The sequence below is a fragment of the Somniosus microcephalus genome, chromosome 5 (genome assembly GCF_052327205.1).
Source record: "Somniosus microcephalus isolate GS21.2 chromosome 5, FLI_Smic_1.0, whole genome shotgun sequence".
Taxonomy (NCBI): domain Eukaryota; kingdom Metazoa; phylum Chordata; class Chondrichthyes; order Squaliformes; family Somniosidae; genus Somniosus; species Somniosus microcephalus.
Window position 1 is genome coordinate 255,176,555 of NC_140991.1, and position 19,781 is coordinate 255,196,335.

Consider the following 19,781-nt stretch of genomic DNA (forward strand, 5'->3'; position numbering starts at 1 on the left):
TGTTGTTGTGATCTGGAATGCGCTGCCTGAAAGGGTGGTGGAATCAGATTCAATAGTAACTTTCAAAAGAGAATTGGATAAATAGTTGAAGGGAAAACATTTACAGGGTTCTGGAGAAGAGCAGGGGAGTGAAATTAATTGGATAGCTCTACCAAAGAGCCGGCACAGGCACAATGGGCCAAAGGGCCTCCTTCTGTGAACATAACATAAGAATTAGCAACAGGAGTAGGCCATATGGCCCCTTGAACATGCTCCACCATTCAATAAGATCATGGCTGATCTTCAACCTCAACTCCACTTTCCTGCCCGATCTCCATATTCCTGGATTCCCCTAGAGTCCAAAAATCTATCTATCTCAGCCTTAAATATAATTAACAATTCAGCATCCACAACCATTTGAGGTAGAGAATTCCAAAGATTCATGGCCTTAAAAGGCCGACCCCTTATCCTGAGACTATGCCCCCTAGTTCTAGACTCTCCCCCCTAGTTCTAGACTCTCCAGCCAGGGGAAACAACCTCTCCGCATCAATCCTGTTAATCCCTCCCAGAGTCTTATATGTTTCAATGCGATCACCTCTCATTCTTCTAAACTCCAGAGAGTATAGGCTCAATCTCTCCTCATGGGACAACCCTCTCATCCCAGGGATCAATTTAGTGAACCTTCGTTGCACCGCCTCCAAGGCACGTATGTCCTTTCTCAGATAAGGAGACCAAAACTGCACAGTACTCCAGGTGTGGTCTCACCAAGGCCCTGTACAATTGTAGCAAAACTTCTTTACTCTTGTACTCCAACCCCCTTGCAATAAAGGCCAATAGGCCATTTGCCTTCCTAATTGCTTGCTGTTCTGTATCATTCTATGATTCTATGAAGTGAGAGCCAGTTGTGACATCTGAACTCTTAGAATACAGAGACTAAGTTTTGATTTCTGCAGACCCTTTCTGTCTGGCAAGGACCTGCTCGCAATCAAAGACGAGTATTCGAGGCTTCCAGATGTTGACATTCTGGAATCAACACCTGCTCGAGCCACAATGCTGTAACTGGGCGTGCTCTCTGGTACCTGCAGCTCTGGAAGTCATCATGGTTGATCATGACCTGCCATCTGACCGTGCTAAATTCAGGCAATTCTCAGTATCTTGGGTTTCACCAGAAGCCAGGGGAAAAGCAGAAGGGCTCATTGCGACACTTGAAAAGACTGTTGATAGGTAGGAAGGAATGTATGGAAACCAGAATTGTGCAACCTGATGAGGATCTGCTGTGTAGTCCATACACGGGAACTAAGGAAACACCCACCACAGCCTTACGCAAGTCAGAAAATAAGCATCCACTTAGTACAGTTCAGTAAAACTAGACAGAATGATCTGATACAGAACAAAGGCAATTAGTCAAAGAATAAGATTAAAGAATATACTGGTATGTGAAGGAATGTTCTAAAATCTGAGACTAAGGATGGTGAAAAGCTATGAACAAGACAAACTGTCCCCGCCTTCTACACCAGAAACATAAGGAGTGATTATGCTATTCTATGTTTCCAGTAGGAAGCTGCCCTCACCTTGAGTGTCGATCAGAGAATCGGGACTGCAGTATTGTAGTCCTTTTTCCAACTTGCTCTCCCTTCGAGCACGGTTTCCCCTATATAATCTTATGTACAAAGAGCTGTCACTTCACATTGAGACGGTCAAGCGTCACAAGAATGTGTCTCATTAGAAGAAAGTGAAGCCTGATGAGAATAAGGCTGAGTTAGCGGAGAATGAGAAACCAACAGCCTGGCGAGACTGTGTTCCAATTTGACTGAATCTACCTGGAGCCACCTTTTATATTGCTCTCTTGCTGTGCCATTAGAAACAACCAAAGCAAATTTACCAGATTTGCTAAGATTAGTGGCTGGGAAATCCCTTATAATTAACCTGGTCATACCAACCACTAGCTTGAGGAATCTGGTGCCAGTGCGAGACATGTGCATCAGGTGCTGGTGACACTAATAAAGCCTTGGAGCAATTTAAAAGCAGCTTAGGAATAGGAGATTTTCTGCATCTCTGAGGATTGTGTGGTGAACAAAATTATTAAGGAATGTGCCATAATTCTCAAGTCTTGTGTCAGTGTTGTCATTGTAGAACTCAGTAGTGGGATGGACCTCAGAAAATCTGTGTTTGCAAGAATTCTATATTATTTATCTACAGTTTATTCTATACATTTAGTGTTAAATTTACACATACACAAGTGTACATCTTGTTAATGAGCTGGAAGTTAAATGCTTTGTAGCAAATACTGGTCCAGTCTCCATGTTTGGCAGTTAAGTTTTGTTAAACATCAAACTTTTGAAGGAAAGGAGGGACATTGTTTTAAAAGTACAATGTGTAATAGCTAGCTAAGGAGGCAATGATTCATATAGTCCTGGCTGAGATGTATGTAGGTGGTATTAGTGAAGGAATAAAGAGAGTGCCAGGGGCTTCTCTCCAGTTTTTTCAAAACCCAGTTCCATCTACAGTCATTCTGTACTGAGTTACTGGAACTGGTACTGCATAAATAAAACACCTTGAGGTGATCATACCCATTTAATAAGGAACATCAGCTGTTTACGAACACTGTAATTAATGACACATTAATGACATTCTCAGTCCCGTTACCTGTATTCTGCCACGCCTCCAACGTGCTTCTTCATGGCTGTATCAGAGCTCATTCCATAGAAGAGTTTCATCTTTTTACCATTCTTCTCGATGATTTCTCCAGCGCACTGATCGTGACCTGCAAACATCCCTCCCAGCATCACAAAATCAGCTCCAGCCCCTGGAATCAGTGTAAGAGAGTGGCTCAGTAACATAGTAGCTTTTAATACTAGTCGACATCCTGGAATTCCCCATCTAACACCACCGTGGGAGCACCATCGCCACAAGGACTGCACATCCCGGGGCAATTAGGAACGGGCTATAAATGCGGCCTTCTCAACGTTGCCCACAAATAATTAAAATTACACTCCTCTGCAGATTTCACACACACAGTCCCTTTCTGTTCGCCCTCTTATGCTATTAAAAAGTAAACAAAGTTAAATGTGCGTGTGACCTAGAGCGCACCATGGGAGACCTTGCTGTAAACTGAATCCCCCTCAGCAATAGTTATCTGCTAACCTAATAATCATGCTTTAAAAAAGTTACATTATTATTCATTTTTCTAGGTCCCTGGACAGAATCTTAGATGTGTTGACATCCCCACTGACTTTCTTCCCTCCCACTGGTGTTCCCCCACTCCTGCCAACAACCCTCCCCCAATGCCCTGGCTGATACTGAGAGTATGTAGGGAATCTGTTTGTTGTCATTCTGTGGTACAAAATGTAAGTGCACCAAGGTGATGTGGCATCACGCTCCTTAACAATACTTTTATTTGCATTTAACCCCTCATACTTTCTTTGGAGCCTTTTGTAACATGCTCTTGTCTATACTGTAATCAGAATGGTTTGCTTCATTCACAAGGTCCACTGTAATAGTGGATGAAGACGTTAGTGACTGCTATGTCCTGTGCAAACCCACTCAATTCTGTGTGAGTTTTTGTACAGCAGCACCCTCCAATGGCACCAGAAACTAGGTACAGTCAAATCTCACAACTCAAGTACTTTGCTATACAGGAAACTTTCTGATATCCGGCACTGTCGGGACCGAGCTGCTGCCGTACCATCAAAAGTGCCGGACATACCAGCATTAATGTTGAGAGATACGGAACTGAAAAGCTCCGTGTGAATCAACAAACCCCAACAGCTTCAAAACAGTCGGCTGCAGCTGCAAGCGTCTCTAGCTGAAGCTGTTGCTATAGCTACAGACCTTGCTGTGCCTGACTGGGAAAAAAAAAGCAACGAGAACTAAAAAAACTTATAGAAAACGGCTCCTGATTTTTGCTGTTAGATCGAGTATTCCGGACATATAACCTCCGGATAAACCAAAGTCTCCTGTATATGAAAATGTCTGTAAGTTTGATCATTTACAATTCTCTGTACTATTAGATATTCAGATTTGGGCATCAATTTTCTTACCACATGATTTTTGAAATGCAACATTCTATGTTGTCTCTGTTTTTACAAAATCATAGAAATTTCAGCATCGAAGGAGGCCATTTGGCCAGTCATGCCAGTGCCAATGCTGGCTTCACATAGGGACTATCTACTCTAATCCCTGCTTTGTTTTCTGCATGCTCTTCAATCTGCTTCCTTTTCAAGCGTTTCATTCCCTCTGGCTTGGCTTCAATTACCAGTTGCAGTAATGCACTGCATTTCCTTTCTGCCCTTTATTACCAATTCACTGACTGGGGAAATAAGTTTTCACTATTTCACCACTCAAACCCTTTCAATTCTGAACTTCACTGCTAAAGTGAATACAGCCTTAATGTTTCCCGTCTCATTATAACTATATTATTTTATTCCTGGTACCATCCTATTGAATCAACGCTGCACCTTTTGCGTGTCTACAATATCCTTTTTATATTGGAGGACCCAAAACTGCAGACAGTACTCCAAATGTGGTCTAATATTTTGAAGAGAACTGACATCATCTCTTTGTTTTTGTATTAAGTTCCCCTTTATATAAAACCCATTTACCTTTTTATGGCCTTTTCCATCTGCAGTAGTGTTTTTAAAGATCTGGGAATCTGCAATCCTCAGATCTCTCTGACCATCCATTGAAAATTTCCCCATTCATGGTGTAGTGTATGTACCTTTAAGGGGAGAACTACTTTTTACAGCTCCTGTATACTGTAGTACCGGCAGTGACCGCACCTGTATATAAGCCCTGAGTAGGGATCTGTACTTTAGTTTTAGAGTAACCTGCATCCAGTAAACACCTGTTGATTGTTCCTCTGCAGTCTCTGTCGATTTATTGAAGGACACCATACATCAACATTCACGGATTCAACAGTGGCGACGAGTCGATTCGAACCTACCTGCAACTCTGTAGAAGAAGGCCAATTCCACCAGTGCGGGCGTCGACCATCCGGAGAGGACTTGAACATCGCAGAGGAGGCTGTGGAGAGCTGGGCTTGGTTCCCCAGTCGAGACGATCCAGCGCAGCGGGCTGGCAGCAGGTACGGCGCAGACCCTTCCCGGACGGCAGCGGCTGGAGCCGACCGACGGCACAGAAAAAGGCCGAGCAGCGTCGACGGGTAAGAGAGAGGGTAAAGCGCACAGGGCGCAGCCGGGGTTGAAGACCGAGCGGCGTCAACGAGAGAAGGGAAAACGCGCAGAGCGCGGCCGGGGTTTCAAGGGCTGAGCAGCGTCCGCGGGGGAAGAAAAGCGCGGGAGATGCCATTTTGAGGCAGCGGAGAAGAAGGGAGAGCGCGGGAGACGCCATTTTTAGCCAGTCTAACCACACCCAGGGATGCAGAAGAGTGGCAATGTCACAGCGTTCGACAATGAAGTCGAAGATTGGGCAACATATATAGAACGTGTAGAAGTGTACTGCAAGGCGAATGAAGTGCCAGATGCCAGGAAAGCACTGGTATTGTTGAATTCCATGGGTGCAAAAACGTACGGCTTACTGCGAAACCTAATAACCCCAGAGAAGCCAGTGGAAAAGGATTTTGAAAGCATAGTGGCAATCCTACAGGACCACTTAAACCCCACACCGCTGCTGATAGCAGAAAGATTTAAGTTTCACAAAAGGAACCAGCATAAAGACGAAAGTAATGCTGAGTATTTAACGGAACTGCGCAAACTATCGAAACACTGCCAGTTTGGAACGGTACTAGCAGATACTTTAAGGGACAAGTTTGTTAAGGGACAAGTTTGTGTGTGGGCTTCAAAGTGAAGGAACCCAGAAACGGCTTCTATCAGAAAAGGATCTTACGCTGGACAAGGCTTTCAGCATGGCGGTATCACACGAAGCAGCCGCACGGGGCGCTGCAGAGATACAACGGAGACCGCAAGAATATGGCACAAATGAAATGTCATATGGAGCAGTGAAGTGTTATCGTTGCGGCAGAACAACACACGACCATAAGGATTGTTGGTTCAAGGACCAAGTGTGCAGACAGTGTGGAAAAGTAGGACACATAGCAAGTGTCTGCAGGTCGGGAAAGAAAACCAGCAGCAAGAAATCTCCACAGGAGAAGTACAAAAAGGTACATAAGGTGACGGAGAGTAGTTCAGACGAACAGAAAAGTGATACAGACTCCGGAAGCAAGGAGCTGGGTTGTCTGAAACTACATCATGTAATCAAAATAGAGGAAAATGCAAGCCCAAAGTTTTTTTAAGGCCAGACCGGTACCTTATGCGATCCGCCCAGCCGTCGAAGCAGAGCTGGAAGGTTTGGAACGTTCAGGAGTACTATCCAAAGTGGACTGGAGCGAGTGGGCTACACCCATCGTTCCTGTAATGAAGAGGTCATTGAGTAATACGCTTGGGGAACCAAAGAAGGTTCGCATCTGTGGGGACTTTAAGGTGACAGTGAACCCAGTCCTTCACACTGTACAATATCCGCTTCCGCGGATTGAAGATATTTTCGCCTCGCTATCTGGAGGGAAACGCTTCACTAAGATTGATCTGGCCCAGGCGTACCTGCAAATGGAGGTAGAAGAAGCCTCAACAGTACTTCACGATCAACACTCATAAAGGTCTCTACCAATACAACCGGCTGGTGTTCGGGGTAGCATCAGCTCCGGCTGTTTGGCAAAGGGCAATGGATCAAGTCCTGCAAGGGATTCCAGGCACCCAGTGTTATTTGGACGACATCCTGGTCACGGGCGAAAATGGCAGTGATCACCTCGCCAACCTGGAGCAGGTGCTCACTAGATTGAAGGATTATGGGCTCCGAGCTTATCGACACAAATGCGAGTTTTTCCAGAAGCAGATCTCGTATTGTGGCCACGTTATTGATGAAGAGGGGTTACATAAGTCCCCTGAAAAGATTGAGGCAGTAGTCAAGGCTCCAGCACCGGAAAATGTGTCACAACTGAGGTCGTTCCTCGGGGTGGTGAACTACTACCATAAGTTCTTGCCGAATTTGTTTACAGTTCTACACCCACTGAACACCCTACTGCAAACGGGGGTACCATGGAAGTGGAATGACGAATGTAAACGAGCTTTCCTGAAGTGCAAAGAATTGATCACATCAAAAGAGGTGTTGGCTCATTTCAACCCAGCACTACAAATTCGGCTGGCGTGTGATGCATCACCCTATGGCACTGGAGCGGTGCTGTCGCACAAATTCCCGGACGGCTCGGAGAGGCCAGTAGCCTTTGCGTCTTGGTCACTAACCTCAGCCGAGCGTAACTATGCCCAGATTGACAGGGAGGCCCTCAGCCTAGTGTGGGGAGTGAAAAAGTTCAACCATTATCTGCACGGGCAGAAGTTCACCTTGCTGACTGACCACCAACCACTTGTCTCCATCTTCAATCCAAAGAAGGGCGTTCCGGTGATGACTGCGCAACGGTTACAAAGATTGTCCCTTTTTCTAGGGGCGCACCAATATGATATCGAGTTTAAGGGCACGAAACAGCATGGAAACGCTGATGGGCTATCACGCCTGCCACTGCCTACTGCGGAGGAAGCACCAGCAGTGCATCCTGTCAAAATATTTCATTCGACTATAATTGAATGCTTGCCAGTAACTAACGCTGGTATAGAGGAGACCCGAAATGACCCGACACTGTCTCGGGTATATGATTCGACGGTGAAGAGATGGCCAGCACATGGCGACTCACTGTTGCCAGCATTCTCATCCAGAAGAGAACAGCTGTCAGTATGCCAGGGGACCTTGATGTGTGGATCCCGAGTGGTAATTCCACCCAAGTTAAGGGAGAGAGTGCTCAATGAGCTTCACGAAGGCCATCTGGGAGGGGTGAAAATGAAAAGCCTTGCTAGGGCTTATGTGTGGTGGCCGGGGATCGATCAGCAAATCGAGGACCTGACAAAGTGCTGCTCAGGATGCCAGAAGGTCCAAAATGCACCACCACATGCCCCTCTACACCCATGGGAGTGGCCCTCATCTCCATGGCAACGGGTGCATATTGATTTTGCTAGTCCATTCATGAACTCAATGTTTTTAATAGCTGTGGATGCACACTCGAAATGGCCTGAGGTGATCAAAATGTCCTCCACCACCACGGAGAAAACTATTGCAGTCCTACGGACCATCTTTGCCAGGAACGGCTTGCCAGAGCAGATTTGCTCTGATAACGGACCACAGTTTGTGTCCGAAGAGTTTCGAAGATTTATGAAAAGGAATGGGGTAAGGCATTACACCGCCGCCCCGTATCATCCAGCCACCAATGGATTGGCTGAGAGGTTCGTACAAACCTTTAAAAAAGCAGTAAGGGCCATGTGCGATGACGACATTCCACTGCAGCATAAGGTGGACAATTTCCTGTTAGCCTACAGAAATGCGACACATGCAGTCACCAACCAGACCCCGGCCATGATGTTCTTTAACCGAAGGTTGAGATCTCGTCTGGATTTGCTCAGACCAAATTTACGAAGAGATGTTGAGAATAAGCAATTCCAGCACATCAATGAGAAGCCGACAAGGAGCTTCAATGTAGGGCAACCAGTCTTGGCCCGGGACTACCGAACAGAGAAATGGCAACCAGGAACAATATGTACACGGCAGGGGCCACTAATGTACACAGTGGATGTTGGGGAGAACATTGTGAGACGCCATGTCAACCAGATCCTAGAGTCACAGGAACGAGTCAACCCCAGGTCTCGCGTACCTGGTGATGAACCCGACATACCGGTAGCATCTACCCCAGAAACAGTAGCATCGGAAGCTGATGAACCAACCGACGACAGAGGGCCAGAATCGCCTCCGCACCAAGAGCAAGACACTCAGGAAAGGCGCTATCCAGAAAGGATCAGGAAGCCGCCCCAAAGACTGAATTTATAAATGGACTATTTGCCGTTAATGTTGCATGTTAAAAGTGTTAATTGTTAAATGAATGTTATGGTACTGTTAATCTAAAACGGGAGGAATTGTAGTGTATGTACCTTTTAAGGGGAGAACTACTTTTTACAGCTCCTGTATACTGTAGTACCGGCAGTGACCACACCTGTATATAAACCCTGAGTAGGGATCTGTACTTTAGTTTTAGAGTAACCTGCATCCAGTAAACACCTGTTGATTGTTCCTCTGCAGTCTCTGTCGATTTATTGAAGGACACCATACATCAACATTCACGGATTCAACACATGGTATATTTTTATTCTCAAACTCTTTTTCCCAAAATGCACTACTGCATTTATTGTGTTGAGCTGTTTTTGCCACACATCTGCCCACTCCCCTAACCTGTCTTCCTGCAATCTCTTGCACACTTCCTCACAGTTTGCCGTGCTCCCTACTTTGGTTTCTTCAGTACATTTTTATAGTTCATGTCCATATCAAAATCATTTATGCATATGGGGAACAAGCGAGTTCCCAACACTGGGATAGACCGCTAACTACACCTTGCCAGCTATTTAACCCTAATTTTCTTCAGTCACTCCTGTATCCTGAACATCACTTTACCTTTGATACCATGGGCCTTAATCTTTCCAGATTTATATGAGGTATTATATCAAAAAAAAATTTGAAAGCCCAAATATACTACATTCTTTTCCTTTCTTTGTGTCTCTGTGTCTTTTCTGTCAGTCGTCAGATGTTAATAGATCCCAGTTTTCCACGCTCATCCCTGCCAGTTTTAATAGAGCTCTACCTGCTTTCTTTTTATGGAGAGGAGAGGGAACATCAGCACTGGCAATATCCAAATCCAGAGTTTACTGTGATCAGAAACACAGATACAGGTGCAGCAGCAGCCCTACCAGTCGATGAAAACAAAGTAACATGAGTCCTGCTGTTCCAGGCTGTCCTTTTCTTGGTAGCACTGCGTATGTTCAGTTTACCACTGAGATGTTCTATTGTACAGTTTATCAATGAGACGTTCTATTGCACATAAAGTCACCAACTCATCATGGGCAATATTCTTAGGAAAGGAAACCTGCCACCCTTACCCAGTCCGTCCCATAAGACACCCTCATCCCGAGAATGATTTTTAAAAAGTTGTCTTTGAAAAATTTTGAAGCAACTGATTATTATATAAATAAATAGAATGCAGTAGATGTAGTATATATGGATTTTCAGAAGGTGTTCAATAAGGTGTCTCATAAGAGGCTTAATATAAAAATTAATGTGTATGGTATCAGAAGAAATGTAAGAGCAAAAATGGTTAATGCGCATTGTTCAGACTGGAGAAGGATTGAAAGTAAGGTTCTCCTGGGGTCAGTACTGGTTCCACTTATGATTTTATATATATTTGGCATTAGGAGCAGAATATCAAAATTTGCCAATGACACAAATGTAGGGCGTTTAGCAATTAGCAAGGAGGACTATAAAAGACTTTGGGAAGACATTGACAGGTTGACAGAATAAGCAGATACAATTTATGTGGAAAAGTGTGAGATAATATATTTTGGCAGGGAATACAAGAAATGGGAGTAGACACTTAACAGAAAGACACTGCAGGGTGTGGAGGAACAAAGAGACCAAAGGGTTCAAATACATAATTCTCTGAAAGTGCAACTGCACTAGGAAAAAGGCCAACTGCATTTTGGGTTTTACAAAGAGGGGCATGGGGAAAAAATTCGGTATCAACCATTTTGGGGCGCTAACATCAGCACCCGCTGCTAATTAGCACCGTCGACCGTGAAATTTTTAGTGCCCCAAGAGGGAAGCGCTCCACTCTCTACTTAGGGCGCTAACGTCGGAGAGTGGGGCAGAGACTTCAGCAGCGCAGCGCTGCCGCGTTCAAAGGCTCCTTCCCTCCCTTAAAGGGAAGGGCCATCGCTGCAGGCACTGCAATGTAAAAAGTACCTACCTGGACCACCAAGGCAGCCGCGATCCCGCGCAATCAGCCCGGCACTCAGGCTGATCGATGGCGGACAGCAACCCACGAAAAAAACTAGAACAGGAAAGGTAAGTTTTTTCTCCACTTACCTCGGCCACCTCACCTTTAATCATCGCCCCCGAAGCAGCCGGCTGCCCGATGCATGCTTCCTGCAGCTGTCGGTGTTTTCGACCGGCGCTGCTGCAGGGGGTGGAAATCAGTTTCGGGTCCGGAGCGCTACTGGGGCAATGCGCACGGCGATGACGTCATGATCTCTGGGTGAAGGAAATCGGGGTGCAACGCCATAGCGCCGCCGCAAAACTCAGGCCGAATATGGGGGAGTCGATGTCAGCAGCACGCCCGGTCGCAAAGGCACCCAATTTCACCCCCTTGGAGTTCAAGCCAGAATTTTAATAGGGAGATGGGTTGGGAGTGGGGGTGGGGGTGGCTAGGAAGCAGTCGGGAAACCCGGGAGAACAGGCTTCCCGAAGGCCCTGCCAAATTTAACAGCAGGGCCTGATTTGGATTTGAAACCTCTGTTTCCCACCTGCAGCCAGCCAGATGGAGAGGCTGGCTGCCTGCGTGTGGATGGGCCTGCGTGCGGCACTAGGCCACAGAGAGGAGGGAGGCAGGGACTGGGTCGGGGGATGGACTCGAGCATGGGGGTGGGGGGGGAGAAAATATCGGGGGCCAGAGAAGGATCGGGGGGAGAGGTAGAGAACATAGGGAGCCGGAGAAGGATCCGGGGTGGTGGCGGGGGGCGGAGGGAGAAAATATCAGGGGGCCGGAGGACGATTGGGGTGGGGGTGTGAGGTTGACGGGAAGGAGAGAACATAGAGGATCAGAGAAAGATCGGGGGGGGGGGGGGGTGGAGGGAACATTGCGGCCAGCCTGAAGATCATCGGTGGTGGTGGGGGCGGGGAAGGCAATTGGAGGTCTCATGGAGGGAGGGGGGAGAATTGGATAGCTTGTGGAGGGGGGAAATCGGAGGCTTTGTGGGAGGGGAATCGGAGGCTTTGTGGGAGGGGAATCGGAGGCTTTGTGGGAGGGGAATCGTAGGCCTCGCGGGGGTTGGGGGTGGGAGGGGAATCGTAGGCCTTGCGGGGGTTGGGGGTGGGAGGGGAATCGGAGGCCTCGCGGGGGGTGGGAGGGGAATCGGAGGCCTCGCGGGGGGTGGGAGGGGAATCGGAGGCCTCCCGGGGGGTGGGAGGGGAATCGTAGGCCTGTTGGGGGTGGGAGGGGAATCGGAGGCCTCGCGGGGCGTGGGAGGGGAATCTGAAGCCTCGCGGGGGGTGGGAGGGGAATCGTAGGCCTGTTGGGGGTGGGAGGGGAATCGGAGGCCTCGCGGGGGGTGGGCGTGGGGGGAGAATTGGAGGCCTGGTGCGGTTGGGGGTCTCTGATCGCCGGGGGTGGGTTAGGCAGGGACACTGAATCCATGCGGTAAGTGTAAAGGCAGTCCTTGCCTTCCATTAGTTGTTGAGTTTCCCCGAGGCCTGCGAAACCCGGCCAGCCAGTTAAACTTGAAATGCTGGTTAAATCTGAGACACACCCGCCTCATTATAATTTTTAAATGGGCGACCCACCTCCTGGGTGCGGGTTGGCTGCCCGCCCCCTGTTCCGTCTCTGTTGAAACTAGAAGTGGGCGGGTTGGAGGCAGTTTCTGGTTGAGATTCAGTTTTTTACCACTTTAACCTCCCACCCAAACCCAACCCCAACCCACCCATTTTTTGGGGTTAAAATCCACCCCCCCCCCCCCGAGTAAATAAATAATGATAAAGTTGTTAGAATACTCCGTGCAGTTGTAAATGCCCCACTATATAAAGGACATTATAGCCATTGTGAGCATACAGCGTAGATTCCATAGGATGATGCCAGGGATGGGAAACTATAGTTATGAGGAGAGACTTGAGATACTGGGACAATTTCTACTGGAGCAAAGAAGACAAAGGAGATTTAGGAGGTTATTAATATTATGAAGGGTTTTATTAAGGTGAATATGGAAAGAATGCTTCCTCTGGTTAGGGAGTCAGTAGCTAGGGATCATCAATTTCAAAGTGTCATTCAGAATGAAGAGGAAGGTTAGCAGAAATGTCTTAAAGTTAATTTCACCATTAGTGTCCTCATTTGCGTGCCTGATCCAAATCCTTTTTCCAAATTTTTTGCTGCCTTCTCTGTCTCTACTATTCTAGCTGTTTTAGGCTGTGAGTAAATTTGACCATCTTACAACTGGTTTCAATATCCAGGTTATTTACGTTGATTAGAAACAAATAGGGGTCCACGTGGGACTCCACTCAACACATGTCCTCACCTGTCTAATATTACACCTCTCACAAGCAGCCTGTTTCCTGTTTTTTTAACCTGCTTCTTATCCAGTGGAGATTAGAATGCTATGCCAGTGTGAGTGGTTAAAATGTGGAACTTGCTACCACAGGGAGTAGGTGAGGCGAATAGTATAGATGCATTTAAGGGAAGCTAGATACGTAGATGAGGGAGAAAGGAAAGAAGGATTGTGCTGATAGGGTTAGATGAAGTAGGGTGGGAGGATAAACACTGGCACAGACCAGTTGGGCCAAATGGCCTGTTTCTATGCTGTAAATACTATGTAATTCTATGTGATCATCTTGTCTTGTTTTCCCATTATTGGTACTAATTAACTGACAATTGCAACCTGCCAAAATGTTGATAGTAGGAACCCCTTTATGTGTTAACAATTCACTTACTGTAAGAAAAACAAATACAACAGACAAAGCAATTCCCACTATATACTCCTGTAAGTATGTGAGGGACATTGTATTTGAAAACTTACCAAAGGCTTTGGCAACATCACCTGGGCAACTGCAGCCACCATCCTTCAGAAAGGGGAAAAAAATAATTAACTGGCAAATCCGAATTAGCAACAAAAATATCTGAACGTCATTGAAGTTGTAGAATAATTAGTTTATCACAGAAAAATCTGAAAGAAGCTATTTGCTAAAATTGTGACCCCAGATGGAGACAAAGTGGTCACCTTTATCTGAACCTGAGTTCATCAAACTTAAATACACAGGCCGTAAAATTTGGCTCCGTAGTGCCCACTGTTTCGGGTCCAAAATTCTGTCCGCAGCGCGTGTGCACACTTCTAGTTCAGGCCGTGCCGGACGCCATCTTGGGTAAAGCGTTAGCGCTGGCACAGGGAGCGTGCGCTGGAAGTATGCAGAGTAGGCAGATCATGACGCCAATCAGCGTGCAATGCTGATTTGACGCCAGTGCTCCCATTGTGGAGTTGAACGCTCCAGCTAACGCACTCTCTTAAACATGCACAGTTCAACACGCATTCAGCAGCAGGAAAGACTCCCCACCGACGCTATTTAACGGGATCATCAACTGCTTACGGGTTAGTTGCTGATCGATTTCAACTAGCTGTTGCTGAATTGTTTGGTGCTTTGTACAGTTCTTTAAAGTTGCCAAATTCTACAGGGAGTGGTGTGGCAGGTGCTGAAGGACTTTGTCCTGGCTTGCAGGATTCTGCACAGATCACTTGCTCCAAGACATGGGTGCAGTAGTCGACATTCCCCTTGGCCTACAGCATGACAGGGAGAATGAGCAGAGGAGACACAGGGCAGGGAAAGCTGCTGGCAGAAGGAGGGGGAAGGCGAGAAGGGCTCTCAGCAGGAGACCATATCCACCCAGGGCGTTCAGGGAGCAATACTCCTACCTGAACCTCACCTGTGTCACACGTCTGCGCTTCACTAAGGACACCCCCACTGAAATCTGCCACCTGCTGCAGCCACAACTGGAACCTCAGGGCAGGGCAACCAGTGGCTGTGAAGGTCACAATGGCCATGAACTTTTATGCGTCGGGTTCCTTCCAGGGCTGGAGCAGGAGATTATTTTTTTATTCATTGATGGGATGTGGGCGTTGCTGGTTAGGCCTGCATTTAGTGCCCATCCCTAATTGCCCTTGAGAAGATGGTGGTGAGCCGCCTTCTTGAACCGCTGCAGTCCATATGGTGTAGGTACACCCACAATGCTGTTAGGAAGGGAGTTCCAGGATTTTGGCCCAGCGACAGTGAAGGATCGGCAATACAGGTCCAAGTCAGGATGGTGTGTGGCTTGGAGGGGAACTTGTAGGTGGTGATGTTCCCATGCGTCTGCTGCCCTTGTCCTTCTAAGTGGTAGAGGTCGCGGGTTTGGAAGGTGCTGTTGAAGGAGCTTTGGCGAGTTATTTGCAACATCTCCAAGTTTGCTGTGCACTGTTGCATAAGGGAGGTAACTGAGGCTCTGTTTTCCAAGAGAACTGAATACATTTCGTTCTCTCTGGCCAGAGAGCAGCAGGCGGAGAAAGCACATGGCTTTACAAGGATCGCAGGCTTTCCCATGGAGCAGGGTGCCTTTGACTGCATGGATGTCGCTTTGCAGGCGCCGCATTTCAACTCTGAGATGTACCACAACCAAAAGGGATTCCACTCCTCAATGTTCAGCTGGTGTGTGACCATGCTCACACATTTCCGACCTGGAGGAGCCCTGCAGTACTTGGCAGAATGGGTGTCGAGATTCGTGGTGGTCTGCTGCATGCTGTGTAACCTCGCCATCATAAGGGCATAGCCCTTGCCACCAGCCATATGGCAAGAGGAGGAGGGAGAGGCTGTCTGTGACTAACTCATCTGGCTGTGATACCAATAAACGCAACCCCGATTCCCCATTCACCAACAGTCCCACACCTTACCTTCCCTCTGTCACTGACCATCACAGCGTCCGCTTGGCCACAAGGCAAAAATAAAAGCCTCCACGAAATAAACATTCCAAACCAAATTTATAAATGAAATCATGCCATATTGCATACAAACGTAAACTAATCACCCTTGTGCATTCCTGGTGCCTGTCTTCCGTATGCCTTTGCCTGTCCTAGTGTTCTTACGTAGTGCTACCCCAGTGGCTGCAGCATGGCTGGTGGAAGGCTGCTGATTTTCAGTGGGGGAGACTGCAGATGGCCTTGGAGGACAACCACGAGCAGCTCTGGGCCTAGAAGGCCCAGCTACGGACTGGATCATCTCAGCACAGACGGCAGCAGTCTGGACTGGCTGGCAGACAACAGCAAGGGCACTGGCAGAGTGGTAGTGGTGGGAGGACGAATGCTGTCATCCTGAGAGAGGTCAGCAGGTTCTTGCTCCACGGAACCACTGCCACTCCCCCGGGGCGGCGTCTCAGCATTTAAGCAATCTGTTGGAGGACAGATTGTTGGACTGCTGTGACACCCTGCAAGCACTGTTCCTCCTAAGCTGCGTGGCTGCGCAGTTCCCTCGAGGCTGCCGCGCACCAGGTGTTGCAGGCCCCGCAGGCGCTTTTTAAAATCGTGTCCCACAGGCTCATTCTTTAGGCCCGCAGGGGTGGGGCAGCGGGCTTTGGCGCCTGTGCACTGGACCCATTTTGGCACCTGCACGCTGCAGCCTGCTACAGGCCTGACACTGAGCCCTGAGGTACTGAAGGTGAACGCTGATTATCCACATGACTATTTTTGCAGCCTTCTGCGCATGCGCATTACCCAACAGTTGCGGCCTTGCAGCGTGGCCACATTTTCTTCAGGAGGGGAGGAGAGACTGCGGGGAGGGGAAGAGAGGCTGTGGGGGGAGAGAGAGAGACTGGGGGAGAGAGAGAGACTGGGGGAGAGAGAGTCTGTGGGAGAGAGATTCCCTGCACTTCTTACATTAGCGATAAAATAAATGTTCAACATCCACCAACAGGGCCTCATTTAATCGTCTCTTCTAAAACCTGCAGGCTCAGGATTACACTGAGCTCAGACATAAGGGCATTCAATTAATTGCGATGTGATAATGAAGGTGCTCATATCAGACAAGAGCACAAATAGGAAAGCATTGTCAAGAAGTGTTTCCCCTAAGAGGGAAAGAATTCTGCTCATTTTTCAACACTGACAAGATTTCAAATATTTTTTAAAATGGGAGGAAAGCTCTCTCCTGTATCGACACTGATTCTCTGCTTCTCCTTTTGCTTTACAGAGAGATGGCGAAAAAAAGAGACAGCGAGACATAGAGAGAGAGAGAGAGAGAGAGAGAGACAGAAAAAGTGAGAAACAGGGACAGAGAGAGACAGCGAGAGAGAGAGAAGGGTGAGGCTCCAGGCGGGCGTGTGCAGTCCGTTCCCGGGGACTGAACAGCGGCTGCACTTTGGAACAAAACAGGTGGAGACATAGAACATGTACAATGGCCGCTGGAAGGAAGCTAAAGCAAACAATTTTTAGACTGGCGATGAAATTTTAAAAAAAATTCAGAAAATTGTTTAAAGTCAGAAAAAATACAAGAAAGTGATGTTGACTGTCTTGCGGTAAGTTCCAGTTAAACTTTGCCAGGTGTTGTCCCCTTTTTGAAAGAGTTTATCAGGGTTATTTAAATCATGTTATGAGAGAGGGGGAAAAGTTTGTTCCCCCGTTTGTACCTCAGAGTCTGAGAGAGACGGAGGGAACATCAGCAGAAAAAGAGGAAACACCTTCTCCAAAAATTGATCCTAAATCATCACCAAGGCTGGGGATAGATAACCTCATCGCCTTCTTAGGAAGTTTAACCACTTTATTTACTTTCTTATTTGAGCTCCGTTTGGAATTAGAGTTTATTTTATTATTTTTTGTCATATGTTTAACGACAGCGTTGAAGAGGGAAAGAAAAACTTGGAGCAACTTCTTCTGTCAAAGCTGCAATGAAACTTGAAAGAATTTAAAGATTTTTAATCAACTTTTCATAAAAAAATAAGTGTTAAAAACATTTTTCCCCCCCATAGTTTCAATTTTGGAAGAAACAAGCAAAAATCAATTTTCAGCTCATCTAAACAAGTTTCAACCAGGTCTTGAAGTCCAAACACTTTTAAAGAGGCTCTTTAATTGCTTAAAACATTTTAAAATTGAAATGAGTAGCTTTACACAAACATGCAACCATGCTGTTGTGGAAGGGGAGGGCAGGGGAGGATTTGTAGGAGTTACATATTAATGGCCCAGAAATTCGGGTCTCCATGGGTGAGTACGCACGGGGTACTCACCCGTAGGCCCAATGGAAGTGCCGGTTTCCTGTATGCACTGCGCATGCGCGGGAAACCAGCACTTCCGTTCCCCTGAACGAAGGGGTTCAAATGTCAAACACGTGCGCGGGAGAGGCTGCGCGTGCGCATCAAACTTAGTTTTTTTTTTACAGGTTTTTCCGGGAGGGTAAGTCTGCAGAAGTTAGACATGTAAAAAGCAGGCATAAGGCCTGCTTTTTACAAGGTAAGTGGTGAATTAATTAAAATTAAAACATTTTTTCCACAGGTTTATTATTTTTTAATATTTTAAAGCAAGGTAAGTTTATTTTTAGCCCCGTTAGAAAATAAAATTACTTTTTTCAAAAATTTATATTGTTTAAAAGTTATTTCATGTAATTTATAGTTTATTTTAAAAATGTGAAGTTTAAAAAAAATTTATTTGAAGATTTAGTGCTATTTTGGGGCCGTAGTATTTATAAGTTTTGACAGCTCCCCATGGCCCACGTGATCCTTCGAACTAACTGCACTCCTGGGATACGCAAGCACTGCGCACCGGCAGCTGGACCAGGCCCCGGATCGGAATTCCACGCGGACCCACAGCTCAAAGGCCGGCGTGCTAGGTAAGTGCAGGTCGGGGGGCTTGCACCCGCAGGAAGCCCCCGACCCGAATTTCTGGGCCAATATTACTTTTTATTGGCTTTTTTGAAAAAATATCATTAAGACATTTAGGAAGAGAACCAAAAGGGGCAAAACACAAACCATTTTATTTTGTCTGTCGTTCTACAGTCCGAACAAATCTCAGGAATAATGTAAATATAGATTTCCTCTTAAATGTTTAGTGGAGTGTTAATAGAAACAAGAATTATGTAATGATGTATAAAAATTGCAGGAAGCTACTTTAGAAGAAACTACTATTTGTTTATTGCGAAAGACAGATAATGTACAATTTCGATTTGGTATAGGAGATTGAAAATTGAGAGTACAATGAAGTTTGTTTCCTGCTATTTAATTGCGAAGTACCTAAAATAATGCAACACTTTTCGTGATTAGAACAGGGATTAATATCGTGGAGAATGTTTGAGAGAAAAACATTAGAAGTGAAATTTGTAAATAAACATCTTTACGTCAGCATATTAGTAAACATTTCCAAGTCAGTCTGATTGGTTCTCCTGTCCTGGAAGAAAGATGAAAGAAAGTTTATTTCTGTTACATCATAGCTTTTCTTGCTTTTTGTTTTTAATTCGGTGACGCAAATTGTGTATGTGTTTTTCTGCACTTGTGAATAAGTGCTGCATTTCTGACATGTTACATGGCGGGGTGGTGGTTCAAGAAGACCACGTTTATTAATGGAAGTGATTGAAGTTGAAAATACGGATACTCATAATTGTTCAATTCTTTTTAATACTGTGAACTAAAGAACTACAGCACTTTATATTTGTTGGTTGTCTGGTTGCATTGTGATTAATATTCTAATCACTTATGTGGACGTACAGCACGTCAGCGCCATAGGAAAGCTGCTGCTCCTGAGGGATGGGCTAATACGTTGAAAACTTTAAAATTAATTCTAATTGCACAAATAGAAATGCCTCTTTCAGCTCACCTTGTGTTTTTGGATTGTTTGTATAACCGTGTAACTGAGTGACGGTTCTGAGGTGTTAATACATTATTATGCAGTTCTTTTATATCCCAGTCATTTCTAACAAGTATTTTTTTAATAGAGTTTGCACATGACGAACTAAAAGCTTTTGATTAATTCTACCGTAAAACTTGCAGAATGGGCATGTAAATGACAAATGAATTTCAATATGGATAGTGTGAGGTGGTGCATTTTGGTAGGAGGAATAAGAAGGCTCCCTACTCCTTGGGAAATAAGAATCTAACTGGGGTAGAAGTGCAAAGGGATCTCGGGGTACAGCTTCACAAATCATTAAAAGTAGCAACGCAGGTT

At 46.2% G+C, this 19,781-nt stretch overlaps 1 protein-coding gene across 2 annotated transcripts in view; it reads right to left on the reverse strand.

Moving 5' to 3' along the window:
- Positions 1-19,781, reverse strand: part of LOC147117664 (GMP reductase 1) — a 131,258-nt gene that overhangs the window by 23,113 nt on the left and 88,364 nt on the right. For both annotated transcript variants that reach the window (XM_085988849.1, XM_085988850.1), the window contains exons 7-8: positions 13,638-13,680; positions 2,626-2,785 (exon numbers count right to left, since the gene is read on the reverse strand). In XM_085988849.1, coding sequence (XP_085844975.1) covers positions 2,626-2,785; positions 13,638-13,680 — 203 coding nt within the window. The remainder of the gene's footprint in view (positions 1-2,625; positions 2,786-13,637; positions 13,681-19,781) is intronic.